General features: G+C 37.2%; 1 protein-coding gene across 1 annotated transcript in view; it reads right to left on the bottom strand.

Annotated features, from left to right (window-relative positions):
* The window catches only part of LOC139785220 (uncharacterized), a 121,498-nt gene that overhangs the window by 70,108 nt on the left and 36,265 nt on the right, over window positions 1-15,125 (bottom strand). The window contains exon 2 of the mRNA XM_071724404.1: window positions 13,749-13,878. Coding sequence (XP_071580505.1) covers window positions 13,749-13,847 — 99 coding nt within the window. The 5' untranslated portion in view covers window positions 13,848-13,878. The remainder of the gene's footprint in view (window positions 1-13,748; window positions 13,879-15,125) is intronic.

Here is a 15,125-nt window from a genome sequence, read left to right as displayed (position 1 = left end):
CGATTCCCTTTACTTCCCCTCGATAAGCTTTTTCGACGCAATGTTTTATCTTCTACGAGATTTTATCAGATCCCACGCAGTTTACTTCCCCGAGTTGCCAAGTATGTGACGTAATTGAAAAACTGCGAACCTTCTCTCTTTCTCTTCTTCTTCTGTCGTTGTTGTTGCTATTATTGCTGCTGTTCCTTCTGCTCAATGTGACGGATAGCCCCGCACCTGAAGCGAAGCGTCCAGGCGCGTTTTCGGGCTGCTCGATACTCAATTAATGGAATCTCAGTCGGCTCGAGTCGCAGTGAGAGCCGAGAGTCGACTGAAGGCATAAGGCTCCGGTTGTAGGCTCGTCGAAGGAACCCCACCACGTTGATTTCAACAACACCCGGCACCCGGCCCGACCGGACGACCCGGTCGCGTGGCGCTCGGCACAGATACGCAGTGTCTCTCAAAATCGTCTTTCGATTTTCGATCCTGCACGCTTCGTCCTCGTTCGTAGCAATCTATTTCCAAGCGCTTTATCGAGGATCTCGACAGCTTTTTTATATAATATTTAGAGCTAATTAGATAAAAAGTAGATTGTATAAAAGAGAATGGTTTATCAATTTTTATGCTTCTAGAATATTGAGAAAAATTGTGTTTTAAGTATATACATATATATATATATATATATATATATATATATATACATATATGTGGTTTCTTTCTAAATAACATAAGGATGAATCTAATTTGCATGCATTTCATACAATAATATAAGATTAAAATAATTATTCTAAAGATTTTAAAAAATGTAACATCAAGAAAAAGCACCTGTGTTATTTTAAAAAGAAATAAGTTAAATAAAAAATCTTCTAACATTATTCGCACTTTTTCGTTTGTATTTGCGAAAGAAATTCCGTAGTTGCTCACAAACATAATTTCATTGAGTACAGGAGTTAATTATAGTATTCTATTTCCCACGAAGGATTCTTCGTTGTATAATGTTCTCAGAGGTCTCAACTATAAATAAGTGAACCTTGAAGGACTTGTTACGCGCGAGAATAATAGTTTAAACTATCGAAGCGTCTTACTTCCGCCCTTATCGAATTTCCAAATCGGAAGTTTCGCTCGAAACATTAAAGACCTTGACATCTAGCAAAACGAGACAGGCCAGCTGAAGAAACTCGATACCTATCGGTGCATCTGCCTTCTCTACTACGAAGCCGCATTTTTATACGACGAACACGAACCTCGGGATAGAAATAATAAATATCGAGTGTCCGGCTTTCTGAGAATAAAGCATGTTATAGATTATATTATAGATATAATAACTATAACAATACCGTTAAATGTAATATCATTACCTAACAAAAAACACGAAAATAATGTTAGAGTAATGAAATCATTGATAAAAGCATGTTTTAAATGTCAAATTTGGAAACTGATTACGATATTATCTGTTTCGTAACAAAAACAGCCGCGTTGCGGAAACGAGAAAAATCTGTCGGTTGATTAAATTGCCGACGAATAACCACGGATTCAAAGGGAAGCAAAAAAATACACCTGTCTACTTATGTAAGTTCGCAGAACTTTGTACATAATCCTCGAAGGTTCTTTTCGTAAAGTATGAATATATTGCGGTTTGCTCGGCCTAACTCGTTTCTCGTCGCGGCGAAGACGTGTCATTTTCTCGGTTTCTGCGTTTGATCACGAGTTCCGAACGTTTCCTGTGGAACTCGCGCGATTATCTGGCCTAATGGCATTGACACACGTATAAGTATTCAGCCGCAAGCATTTACACACACCTAAATGGAAACGTAAAAAGTTTGCTAACCATAAAAATTTAACTTTTTTAAAATCATGTTTAAACATAATTAACCTTTTCCATTTTGAATCAATGGAATATAATAAAAAATACATTACACATCATCGTTAACCATTTAAGGAACATTAAAATTTTTGTTCTATATTTTGTTTAAATACTTATATAAAAGAATATATATACAGCTTAAAATAAAATAAGAAGTTTATAATATTCGCTTAGTCAAAAGTGCTAATCACTAATAGCTTAGCCAAAAATGACGAGCAATTCATGATAGGAATAATAATAATGTTTCTACGTCTATTAATATTATTATTTAATAAAATAAGTAAGCTTCAACTTAATTAAGCAACAAAGAAAGAACTAAAAAATTACGAACTGGCTATATTATCTATTTGATAATATAGCCGGCTTTGATCGGGTTGAGTACCGTGTTTATGACTAACAAAAAACTCAGGTGAACGGTACATTTACATTAGAATCGATACAAGACCGTGCGATTATACGTATAGCGCGGCCGATGTGCATAATGAAGGGTGTTTCGCGGCACCCTTCGCCTGCGAAAATGGATGTGTAATTTCGGCGTGAGTCATGCGAGGCCCTCAAGATGGCTAAATAAATGACGCGGCATAAGTTAGCCTGAACTTTCTCAACCGGTACTTGTCGAACAAACTTTTCAACATACATGTCTCGCAGATGTCAAGAAGTTCGGGAGGAAATGCCCTGAGAAGTACGAAGCGGTAAATTGTGCATGTAAATTATAAGGTTTGTATAAGTGCGAGAAAATTTAATTTTAATGTGCGTAATTATAATGGAATACTTTTAACCAGTTTTTAAGTATTTTTAAGCATCGCAAACGATTTGAGTGCAATTTGTTATATTAAAACTGAAGTAACATAATTATGAGGAAAAATACATTTCAGAATTTTCTAATTTTAACTGTTACAAAATATCTATCGAATATTAAATAGAAATGTACTTTCTATATTTTACTGCTCTTCTATTTCATTTTTACAATGTAATAAACATCAACTGACAAAAATAGATATCTCATCACCAGATTCCTTATAGTGTCGTAATTCGACGAATGTGAATTAACGGAACACATCGTTTTCCACGGCAAGAGATCGTTCTATGGCGGCAAATACGACGCATTTCAACCATCTCCGTTACGCTGGTCGAAAATCCAAAGTGCCGCACTTCGTCGACATCATCCGGTCTTAATTCTTGAGCGTGTCGTTTCTAAAGTTACATCGCTGGATATAGACGAAGGGAATTCTAATAAAACACTACAACGAGCTGAGTACGGGAACAGACAGCCTAATTTTCCACGTTTGAAATGTTTCGCGCGCATCGCGTGTTTTGCCATGTTATAGTTTCATTTTCCTAATCTTCAGTTTCGACACCCTCAAAGTTTAAAAAAAATATATAATGTCTCTCTATATTTATAATATAAATTTTCCCCAATTTAATTTTAAATTGCAATAAATTATATCTACTTTAAATTTCTCTTTTTCCTCTCTTTTTCTATATAACGTAGTTGCATCGTATGTTTAGTTTTTTCTTTTTGTTAAAAGTATTAGCTCCATTTTTTATATGATCCAATATTCGCGAATTCAATTTCCGAAAATTTGAGAATCCCTGAACCCCTATCCTTCAGGTTTTTACCTGAAGGATACGCATGCGCTGCAACCGACAGATGTTTCCTCCTCGCCAACTGTTGCTCTTCGCGTTCGGGAGAGGTGAGAGGCGAGGCTGCATCTGATTTACCGAAAGAAAAGAAAGAAAAGAAGAGAAACGGGAGAAAAAAGAAAGACGGAAAACTTCATTGCCCCCGCGTCCTACATCAGCTCGTGCTCGCCCTTTTTTTGTCGGAGAGCTTCGAAGGGATGCCCAGTCATGCGTGGGGATGGTCCACTCTTATCCAACCCGCATGCAGCTCACATGTCATTAGGCTCGATAACGCGTCCCCGATAACGCGTACTCGACGCAATCGCGTATGAAACTGAAACTTATCACATCTTCGCGACAATCGAAGAGAGTATTTTCGACTTGACAAGATTCAAAATGATCGAACATTATTAAAAATATAAAACAACGATAAAAGATAAAGTTGTTTCTTAAAGTTTGCAATAACATCGAAAAAGTAATTAACAAGATTGCAATTTTGTTAATAATTATCAACTTCGTGCGAATTGTGAAAAGATATTGCTAATGAAATGTTGCTGTGAAACCTCCCTGTTTATCAAAATTCAACTTTAATCTCGAGACACGTGGTTCTTCCGATATTTTTCCATCTATCCTTTTTTAGAAGAAATATATAGTTTTATTTTAAAATTATTTTTTATAATTTCCTTAACTGATATTCTCTGCTATCGTAGTTCTGTTTCTTTTTTCTTCGGTGTATTAAGCTATGAGATTCGAGAAAATGTTAGCGAATTGTTTTAGGTAAAAATTTTTGTATCTTCCTGAATCGAAGCATAAAATGCGAAAGGTGACCATACGCTCGATGTGACCTTCGTTTACTCCGTAAGAAGCCATGAGTCCGGAGGAGTCGGCCGCGGCCACCACCTGCTCGATCGCGTCGCAGATCCGGGCAATCGCGCAATTCGCATGTAACGTCGCCGTCGCGCGCGTTGCGCTACGAGATTTATTGCGCACGCAGTTAGGGCCGACGGTAGGTCCTCCTCGTAGCGGCTTATTAAGCGGCGGTAAACCGCACGGCGGAGATTCACGCCGATCTTGGAACCAGTCACGACGCGCGCGTATATCAGCAGCGCACCTCTCGGCACCACCTGCCGGTCGTTTCGCCCTCTTCCCCCTCGCGTTCGCTTCACCTGATCGCGGTCCTCCTGCAGCGGGCATTCGCAGACGAACGGACACCTTCACCGTCCCTCTTTCGTGGCCCGGACCACTTTATCCTCTCGTTATACTCTTTTTTCGCGATTGGCCCCTTAACGACATCACGCGGATTGTTCATTATATTTGGCAATCAACAGATATCAATTCTTAGAACACCTAGCCTCTTGTTTTTTGTCATATCGTCACACGATGGCAAAAAATGATCAATAATAGAATTTATTTATTAGATATCATAAGAGACAAAAAAGAAGGTAAAGAAACATGAGAAATATTTTATGTATTCCTGATATCACTTGTAAAATAAATGTAACTTATAAAAATTAAATGTTTCTTTAAACAGAAAATTCTATGTGCATTCTACAAATATTAACATCAATTGTATAGATTATTATGTATTCTCAATTTTTATATTTTTCCATAAATAAAAAGTATACTTTATTAGAAAAAATTCTGCTCTATATTTCCCCTTTCATCCCTATGTTTAACTGGCGACGAATCAATAACAAAATTAATTTAATAAAGTCGTAATCAATCTTCTCCCTTGGACCCTTTCTCATACTCGATATGTTACCGTCCTCGTAACATATTTTCGAGAAAAAAATTCATATTTAAATATATGCACGATTATTGATTACCACGAACGGTTTTGCAAAAGGTGCAATAATCCTTTCCCTTCTCATCCCTTTCCCCTTCCCCATATTCTCTGGCAAAAGTACCACGAGTCCGCTTATAGTCACGAGCCTCGTGCCTGTCAGGCCTGTCCTTCTTTCTCGCTTTTTTTCTTCTTGCTCCTCGTCATCCTCTCCGTTCGCCCGCCGACGGGCTATACGGCGTTCAAATCTCGGTCCTCGTCGAGGGGGAGGCGATTGCTTAACGACGCCAACCACCTGCCCCGAAAAGAGGAACACGTGCTGCTACGAGGCAGCTGCAACCCATAGGACGACGGATATATGCGCCAGGACGAAGCTTAAGCTGTTCGAGGTGTTGAGAGAGCGAAGCTAAAGGAGAGACCAGGCGGATGTAGTTCCTCTATCTCCAGCTTGATCAATAAATTGTCATTATATCCTATGACTATTAAAGCAATTTGTCTAAAAAATTACAAATAAAATGTTTTCTATTCCATTCTATTGCCTTGTGACGATTGTGAATCATATATGCGAGCAATACTCAACTATAGAACCCTAAGTATAACTTTTACATTAACAAAGTTAATTAATAATTATATGGTTTTTATGTTCAATATAATATGTGATGAAATATTTTGAAATAAAATTAAACATCTTTTTTTTGTTCATCCTTCGAACAATCCGATGATATTGTAAAAATTCTTTGTCTCTAAAAAAAGCACTAACTTTTCGACGAAGGAATATGCTTGCATTATATACGCAGACCTACTTAGGAGGGTACAGAAATTAAATTTATTCATCCACACGGAAAATGCTGTGTCAAAGATAATAATTCACGTCGCATGAGATTTATCTGACAAGATTAGAGACTAGCTCAACAGATGGCAAGCAGGACGCGTGGCTGAACCGCAGAATTTTTGTATTTCGCTCGCTTACCTCCACTCGAGATGTAAAAGAAAGTTAGAAAATTAATTTTAGTATCTACTACATTAATTAATTATAATGTTGTGATAATTTGTTCATTATCATGTTATTGATGAGATATAATACATTCAGATCATATTACAATATAATAAATGAAAAGCAAATATTTATTATTAATAATTTTTAATCTCATGGTGTTCTCAATGCAGTTAATTGTTTTATATAATCATGTATCAGTTAACATTTCAATTTTATTTATATAAATTAACTTATTAATTAAAACGTCGAGAGAATAACCAAAAGTATTTTTTTACGCGTCATTTTTTAGGGAATTTATTCTACTCTATTCTAAATTTTATTTAAAATTGTCTCTCCTATTGTTTCTCCTTAAATACGCGTGAAGCATTGTTAAAAACGTAATTTTCAAATATCTCGGCAAAATTTTGTCATCACCGTGCATAAAGATCCACAAGATACGAAACAATTTTTTCCGTCTTTTTCTCGGTGCTCGCTTTTCTTCTTATTTTGCGAGTTTGATAACGGTTCATCTGACCCCGAGAGAGAAACCGAAACGAAAACAGAAGCCCCGAAGAGAAGACGCGGAAATGAGGATCGCTTTACGGCACACGGTGCTCGAGGATGGACGAGCGGGAAGAAGGTCGGCCAAACTACAGCTGCCCTTAGGCACGTGCAGCGCGCTGCTACCTGAACGATCTCCCATTTCCCGCTCTCTTGGGGCTACCTGAAGAGTGCGAGCTAGTTTTCTCAATAGACAGGAAGAAAAGCGCGAGTGGTGTGCACTGCATGTCGGAATAGGCCATTGTCATTCATAATTTTACAGCCGAGAGAACACATCTAACACAGAACTATACAACTTCAACGAGCAAACAAGAAAACTAATTTAACTAATTTTTTTCGTGTATTAACGTTTGTTTAATGAAGTTCTGTTATATACGTAGTACAATTGCACAGTATTGTTTAAGTAAAAAAGCATTGGTCTATTTTTTTTAATTAAAATTATACTCTGAGAGAGAGAGAGAACAGATTCAGATTCATAAAATAATACAATACTATTCTTCATAAAGACAAACCATGTTTTACAAGCTCGCAATTTTGCCACTCAATGATTGCGATTCGTAAACCTTTAATGAGGATGGAACACGATCTTCCGAATGCATAAACGGATCTAAAATAGACAACATTTTTTTTTTTAATGTAATCCTCTCTTTCGCTACTAATTTAATGGCATCGATAAGTGCTACTTATTCATTTCACAGAAACAAGTTACTCGAATCGATCCTAGCGAAGTATATTCGTTATCGTATATGATGGAGTCTTGGAAGCACCAAGATCAAGAGGTCACCTAATTACCTTCTCCAGATGATGTTTAGGTTGCTCGAAAGACATAATTGCGGCCAAGGGTCATCGCTGATGGATCTGTACGATTTGAAATTGACGATAATCTCGTAGGCCGCTCGTAATACACATCCCCGATTTAATAATCCGATAATTAGTCTTTATCTTCTTAAATGGATGATCTTTCGCGTGTGCTTAAACCTTCGCCCTATAAGTGGGCAATTATATTAAGAACTCGAAAATGTAACGGAAAAATTATGGTCTAAAGCAATACGCACTACACAATAGAAAAATTATTTAGGTTAACATACTACGAGATTGTTAAGAGCAGGATTAAATTAAAAGATCCGTTATAACAATTGACAAAAATAGCTTCTACGTTTCCAGACTCTAAACTAGGTATTCTAAAGGCAACGCGCGCACGAATCCCTAAAGTTTCTCTCGATCAACGAAAGAATATGGTGAACAAGTACCATACCGGATACAGCAATATTACGGAACAAAAACTCTCATTGGCCCCGGTCACGATTAAAGATGGCCACGAAGTCCCGGCGCGGATGCGGATACTACGAAGCCCGCATGTTAATAGCCACCGGAAGCTCTTAACCATTTGTCTATTTCGCCGCGAGGCAGGGCTCGCCGTTCGCGCTCGCTCCGATTTGCCCTCATTATACGAACGATCAAATGATATAATGAACGATTTAGCCTCTTGAGCCTTATCAGTCTCTGTAATGGGACGTAGCTTGTCATGTCGTACCGTGAATTCGATAATTACAAGTTTGGCATGGCTGCCGCGGGATTGTGAGACTTCAATCAAATTAGTGACTAAAGAGCAATTATATTGCAAACCTCTATGGGTTTCTGATAAAGATACATTTTTCGTTTGTGATACGTTATGTAAAAAATAAATAAATAAATTACTTCTCATACGTTCTTTTCATGAAAAGTTCGTATTTGTGCGATATTTTCCACGTCATCAGAATGATCTCATCAGAATCTTGCCCATTTTTCAACATTTTAACGCACAAAATGTCAATTCTGCGAATTTTTTAATAAATATTAATTATTTTTCATTTGAATACTCGACATTATTACAATCTTGATAATCTTTGTATTAAAATATTTATCCTAAAATGTCTCTTTAAAAAATATCTGGCGATTTTGAAATATTTTGCTTAATTTAAAAAATGTATAAAAAGTAGGCCTTAGTTTTTCCTTCATCTTATTTTATCTAAAAAAATTAGTAGAGAATCTAGTTTTTATTTTTATTCTTCTTATTTATTCTTAAAAAGTTTGGTTTTATCTTCCGCAATATTTATTACGTTATAATTCATAAAAGATTCTATGTGTTTGATGTGTAAATGTATGTAAGTATCCACAGTATTAAATTCGGGTTCATATAGGTTCACTAAGCCCAAATGACTGTGTGAATCAGTCATGCTTGCGGGACCATCAAGAATTCTATTCTATAATGAACATTTCTTCTCTGATGAAAAGATATCAGCTCCACACGTGTTCCAACCATGAAACTATGATGAAAGAGACACGTTAAGGCTGAAACCTGCATTACCAGTGTCGAAGCAAGAAACCGCCTGTTGTCGGTAACGTATGCAGCAAAGATAGCATAGTTCCCAAGACAATCGTTCTTCATGAGAACTAGATGACGTAAGAGATAATTTACACAATCGTCGAAGATAACGCGAATAATTTTTAAATTATTTTACGACATACCGTCAGAAAGTCTATACAATCAACTCTAGGCTAAATAATTTCAGGTGTTTATCTAATTTATTGATTGAAAAGAGATAAGCAAAATCTTTTTGCAAAATTAAAAAATAAATTTAAAAATAAAAAATATTCATTGTCGCAGAAATAATTTTTAGTAGTAAAATTCATGAAACAAATTTCAAGTTAACTAATAAATCTGAAATTTTACTCTTAATATTCGTTGCAAAGGTGTTGCAATTAAAAATACATTATAATAAAAATATACTGAAACACTTTCATAAAAGAAGAAATAAATAAAAGTTAGTTATTCGTTATCTTCATTGTCTTCTAGATCGTTACAAAAACCTAAATAACACTATTTTTAATCATTGCCAAGTTACTATCTATTTAAAATAGGAGAAATTCATAGATTCTTCTAATTAAAAAATCAACCAATTATCTAGAGGAAAATGCCATGTATCAGGAATAATTATGAATTCGTGGACAGATGAGTAAGAGACAACACGATTGCGCTGTGCGCGTATTCTGAGAAAAGCTATTATGTAATTTAGCGGGGCACACACACAGTAATTTCGTGTGTGACGCCCCGCGCAAAATGCTCCGGTCCCCGAGCGGAATGTGCCTGCAAATTGGACACTTCGGTGCTCGCGCTACGGTACGTCCGCGACACGCGAATCATCCCGACGCGCGTTTCGCGTCTCGATGGAACGGCCTGCCAATGTGCACGATGATGCTCAGCACCGTAACGCCCTAATCATCGCGAATAATTCACGGAGTGTAGTTACGTAGCAAAAAAAATAACGAAAAAAACATTATTTCCGTAAATAGGAGAAGGAAAAAGATAGGTATTCTGTATTTTATGAACCTTTCCTTCCGTCTAGTCTAGCGCATTCTATTCAATTTAAATGCGCATAGTTTAATAGTTAATTTCACTGAACTTTCCGTCTTTATTGGAAGTAGAAAACGGCTATATAGCTATATTGTTTACTCTTCTGCTGGCCATTTACTGAATTTTTTTATTTTATATTAAAGATGCACAAGGACGTAGCTATACGTTTTACGTTCTTACATTAGTTCGAAATTTTTGAAGATTAATTTTGCTTCTCGGTTTGGTTAGAGGTACTTTATCAAAAGCGCAAGACAAACGACGGTGACCCGGATTTGACTAATAATATTTCGCAAGATGTTTCAGCGTTCTGTTCCAGCGCTCTCTCGAATGTTCTGTGGCCACGTAGGGGTCAGCGACCACAGTTGCAACGTTATCCGTTCCGCGTTGCCAGGCTATCGATCTGTACACAGGCGCCTTGACCGACCTCCGATGCATCGCCAAGTGCAAGTGCAAGCAAAAGCTCCCTTTCTCCCTCTCTCTTTCTCTTTCTCTCCTTCTCTCTCTCTCTCTCTCTCGCCTCTTGCGTTATATCCCAGAACGATCTCGAAATAAAAGTGAAAGAAATAAGAAGAAAGCAACAGGGTGAAGAGAAAGCCCGGAACGGGCGATTGCTTGTTTATCGTTCTCAACGCGATGCAACTCGTGAAACGCCACGCGTTTACGCGCGAATAAGACCCATCTCGTATATCGATAAAGACTCAGCGCTGCAAGCGTCATTACCCATCGAAATGAGCGTTCGGCGATCATGTGATCGCGATGACAAAGTTAAGCTAACAAACTACGGGAATACCAAACAAGTAACATATCATCTTTCTTAAGATCGCTTCAACTATCTTCTTCTATGAATTTTTAGCAACTTGTTCGTAAACGACTCGATTAGAATCTCGAGGAACATCGGCGAGCGATAGATGCAAATATGTATAAAGATGAGGCATACGTCAGAATTTACTGAGAGGCGTTATACCTGTCAATATCTTCTAATCGGTCATTCACTTTACATTTGCCCGATCGTCGCGATTTCGACTTCCTGTCCTCGTGAAGTAAACATCGCGTGATGGCGGGGCAATGACATCCAATTGCTCTGCTATCGATTCGCCGAACCTTCGCCGCGAAACGGCCAAGTAGAAGTGCTCGTGCATTTCTACTCATCCATCTTTCACTGACTAGACTCGATTCTCGAGTGTCCATTCGTCGTGCCGGCGGCTTGTAGAAAGGTTCAAGGTTACTCGTCACGGTTTCCCTTTCAGTGAAGACTTTTACTCCTCGAGGACGTCGCGTTTGCAATCAGATCAACCGCGATTGTAATTAAGACTCGTCCCGGTTCGCCAGAAATCGCGGGTGTCGTGGTAAGATTTAATTAAGATATAATTCGTACCTGGAATTATTCTATTTTTAAATCACGTTAAATTAAACTAAGCTGATCCTGACTGAGTTTAAACTCTGTTCGAGAATATTATCAAAGATATCAAGAGATAGCGGCTTAAACTGACTAGCTCCAAATTTAAAATAGATGAAAAAAACAGTTTATCTAATAAAATATTTATTAGAACACCGCCGTCTAATAAATCTGACGCACGTGACATTTCCAATTTAATAATTTCCCCATTTCGTGAAATGGAGTTGTAGTCTTTAAAATACAAGCTATGCTCGAGAAGACCTATAAACTCGTCTGTATGCAAAATAGGAGATACTCAACAGGTATCTCGAGAAACCCCGAGAAAAAACGGACCCGCTATACAAGTTGACAATATTAAAGTTTTTAAGACAAGGTAATATGACAAAGATTTATTTCAAGTTCCTGAAAATCTTGTTACGACAAACAGCAAAAGGAAAACGATGTTGAAAAAAAGAGGGTGGAATAACTTGCCAGTTTTTACAGATTAATCTAAAAATTTCGCTATTGCTTCGACAAAGCCAACCAGGGGGAAGTTCTACAAAGTAAATGCGTGAACTTTTACCGGAACAAACGACAAAGGGGATTCTCGAACTTCGTAATGACGTTTCGCGGATCGCGCAGATCCGTAGACTGTCCTGTAAAATCGTGCGCTGAAAGTCGCTAACACAACTAACAATGTAACAGAGGATCCGTCAGGAAAGCGATTATCCGCGATTTAATGAAATTACAGATAACCACGCGTCAGACCGCGAGCCTCTGGGCAGGAAGTGCTAAAAGCACTCAGCAAGAACGAACATTGGTCTATTCGCTGGACAAAGTTCGCATCGCAATCACTCGGACACGTCAATTGTCGACAATTCTGTCGTTTCGCTTTCGTTATTGCGCAAATCGCGAAAGTCACGAGTCAGAAAGATATGCAAATAATGAATCTATTTTATACTTGTACGCTAAGTCAAAGAAATTTGACAAAATTATACAAGTTAAAATTTTTACGATTAAATTTTTAAATGTATAAAGATTTTATAGTATTTTAAATGTTGAATATTGCAGTAAAGTGTGATATTGCTGTAGTAATAAATAAGTATATCGCAAAAATTATGCGTAATTATATAATAAATTAAACTGGAATGACGGTTGTAGATATAAATAATGATATAATTAAACGATTTCGTTCAGATTTATTCATAAAATTTATATTTTTCGATTTTATTTATGACCCGATTTTATTGATAATATGGTTCATTAATACGTGAAACCGTTATTATTAATGAACTGTGAATTACGTAAAACCCACTTGCCGGTATATACTCCATAGTCGTTGACGGTATTTAAGGCCTCAAATGTAGAAACACACACGCATGGAGACGTGCACGCTTTTCAAGGAAGTAAACTCGCGTCAGCGGCTTCTCGTGCGACTAGCGAATCATTTAGACCACGCGTCAATTGACACCAATTGAGAAGCGCGTACTCAAGAGAGGCAGTTAGTCAGCTGCCTCTTCATTGGATCGCCTCGTCTTTCAAACTAATCAGATCGAAATTTCTTGCCTGACATCGATTCTACTTCGGTCTTTAGATGTCGTCTCGTATGAGAGACGTCTAATTAAAGACGTCAAATTTATATCACCGTCTACCGCTTTATTTAACGTTTAGTCATTGCTTAAATTAGATCCGGCACGGTATATTTGTTGTGAACATAGATATTGTAACTAATCATCGTAGCCTAAGATCGTGTTATTTATAATTTCAAAGCATATTTAGTTGTATATTGCTCTATATATCATTTACGATTAATTGTGCCGTAAGGCGTAACATACAATATTATTTGCAATGTCGTGTAACTTAGGTATATGTGTACTATCTATAATTAATTGGCAGTATTACTTCAATATGCCGTCTATGTTTACATGCAGGGTGTTTGACAATGCTCCGATGAATTAATATTACTGCTATAGGAGTCCGTTCTTCAGCTCCTATTATTGTACAAACCGTTTGTGAAAAGATAAAATTTATTTTTCCAATTTTCTTCAGACATTTGGAATATTTACGATTGTTTCATGGAGCGATTGGCTGCCTTGGCTGCCTACATACTGTTAGCACAACGACGGCTGTTCGCGGGTTCCTGACCGTAAAACACCTAACGAAGAAACCACGTGAAGAGAAATATAAACTCACCACAGTCAGGCTGTCCAATTCGCCCAGCCACTCGTTCAGAAGCTGTTCAGGATCTGTCTCGTTGTCGCTGTCCTCGGCTTCTTCCTCGTATCGCTCCATGGCGAGCCAATCGTCCGTCGAATCGTTTTACCTGCACAGAAAAATTGTATCGTCAAATTTTCTATCAAAGTATTTTCATCAAGATATTATTTTATATTTCGGGATATAAACGATTTCTTATACATATACAGAGAGAGCGATAAACAAGAAATTCTATATCGCAGTAATTTAATTGCACCAGTTTAAAATCAAATGCGATTGCAAAATATCGCCACAGCAAATTTGTGGAAATTAAAGCAACTGCGAGAAATTCGATAAATGTAATAGGAAATCGCTGATAAACGCGACGCTTTCACCAAAATTGGATTTATTTTATGAAACAAAGAGTTCTAATAAATTTGGATGTTCTTTTATTTCTTCAAAGCGTACGAATACGTTATCGGCATATATATACCCAATACCAGATACGTACCCAATTAGTGAATATAGAAATATAAAAAATTACAGAATTGAAGAAATTATGAAAATCTAGGAAATAGCGTCTCTCGCATAATTCTACGTCGATGCCATATGTCGCCTTCGCTTTGCATGCAAGTATGTCATCGACAAATATGTACCGTCTACGTAATATAGCTTTGTTCGCTCGAGGGTAACTTGCGGTTACCAGCTGCGATGGCGCAGAAATGTTGACGAAACATTTAGTAGTAGTGTTGAACGGGCCTTGGCCCGAAATTCCCATTAATGGGACCGCGAAACTGTGATCGTAGAAACGCGAGCGGCGTAAATGTCGCTTTGTCACAATTCCTTTTCATTAACTCGAATAATTGGATATACTCGTGTCGCAAATTGAAACGTGGAGTTCCGCTTCGTTGTAATTAGTTAACCCCGGAGCGCGCTTTGCTTAAGTTCGGTAAAACGTATCTTACATCTAAACATGGTACCAATTAAATATACGGGTTATTCAGTTAAATAATAGTCAAATTTAATTAGGTATATATAAAAGCAAATAATAAGTAAATAAAAATATTTCATAATTGCTTGAATATAGAAATATGAATTTAATAATGTACATGAGTGTTGCAACAAAAAATAGATACAACATAATTCACAAAGGAATAATGTTTTGTTACTATTAATCGCTATAGCAAAATCAGATGTATTTTGCAGTAATAAACAGGCGTATTATTTTCTACCGAGTGCGATACAAATGTACAAAATAGGTTAAGGTGGCATGTATTCCGGGATTAAAAACAGCAGTCGCGTTAAATGTCAAGAAATTAAGCCGTAATTACAGACGGTGCTAACGAGACATTAGATTAATTTGTCGCCGTACATCGC

The sequence above is a fragment of the Temnothorax nylanderi genome, unplaced genomic scaffold (assembly GCF_030848795.1).
Source record: "Temnothorax nylanderi isolate EJ_2023f unplaced genomic scaffold, tnyl_v1.0 TNYL_tig0008_pilon, whole genome shotgun sequence".
Classification (NCBI taxonomy): domain Eukaryota; kingdom Metazoa; phylum Arthropoda; class Insecta; order Hymenoptera; family Formicidae; genus Temnothorax; species Temnothorax nylanderi.
This window is presented reverse-complemented; position numbering and strand designations above follow the sequence as displayed.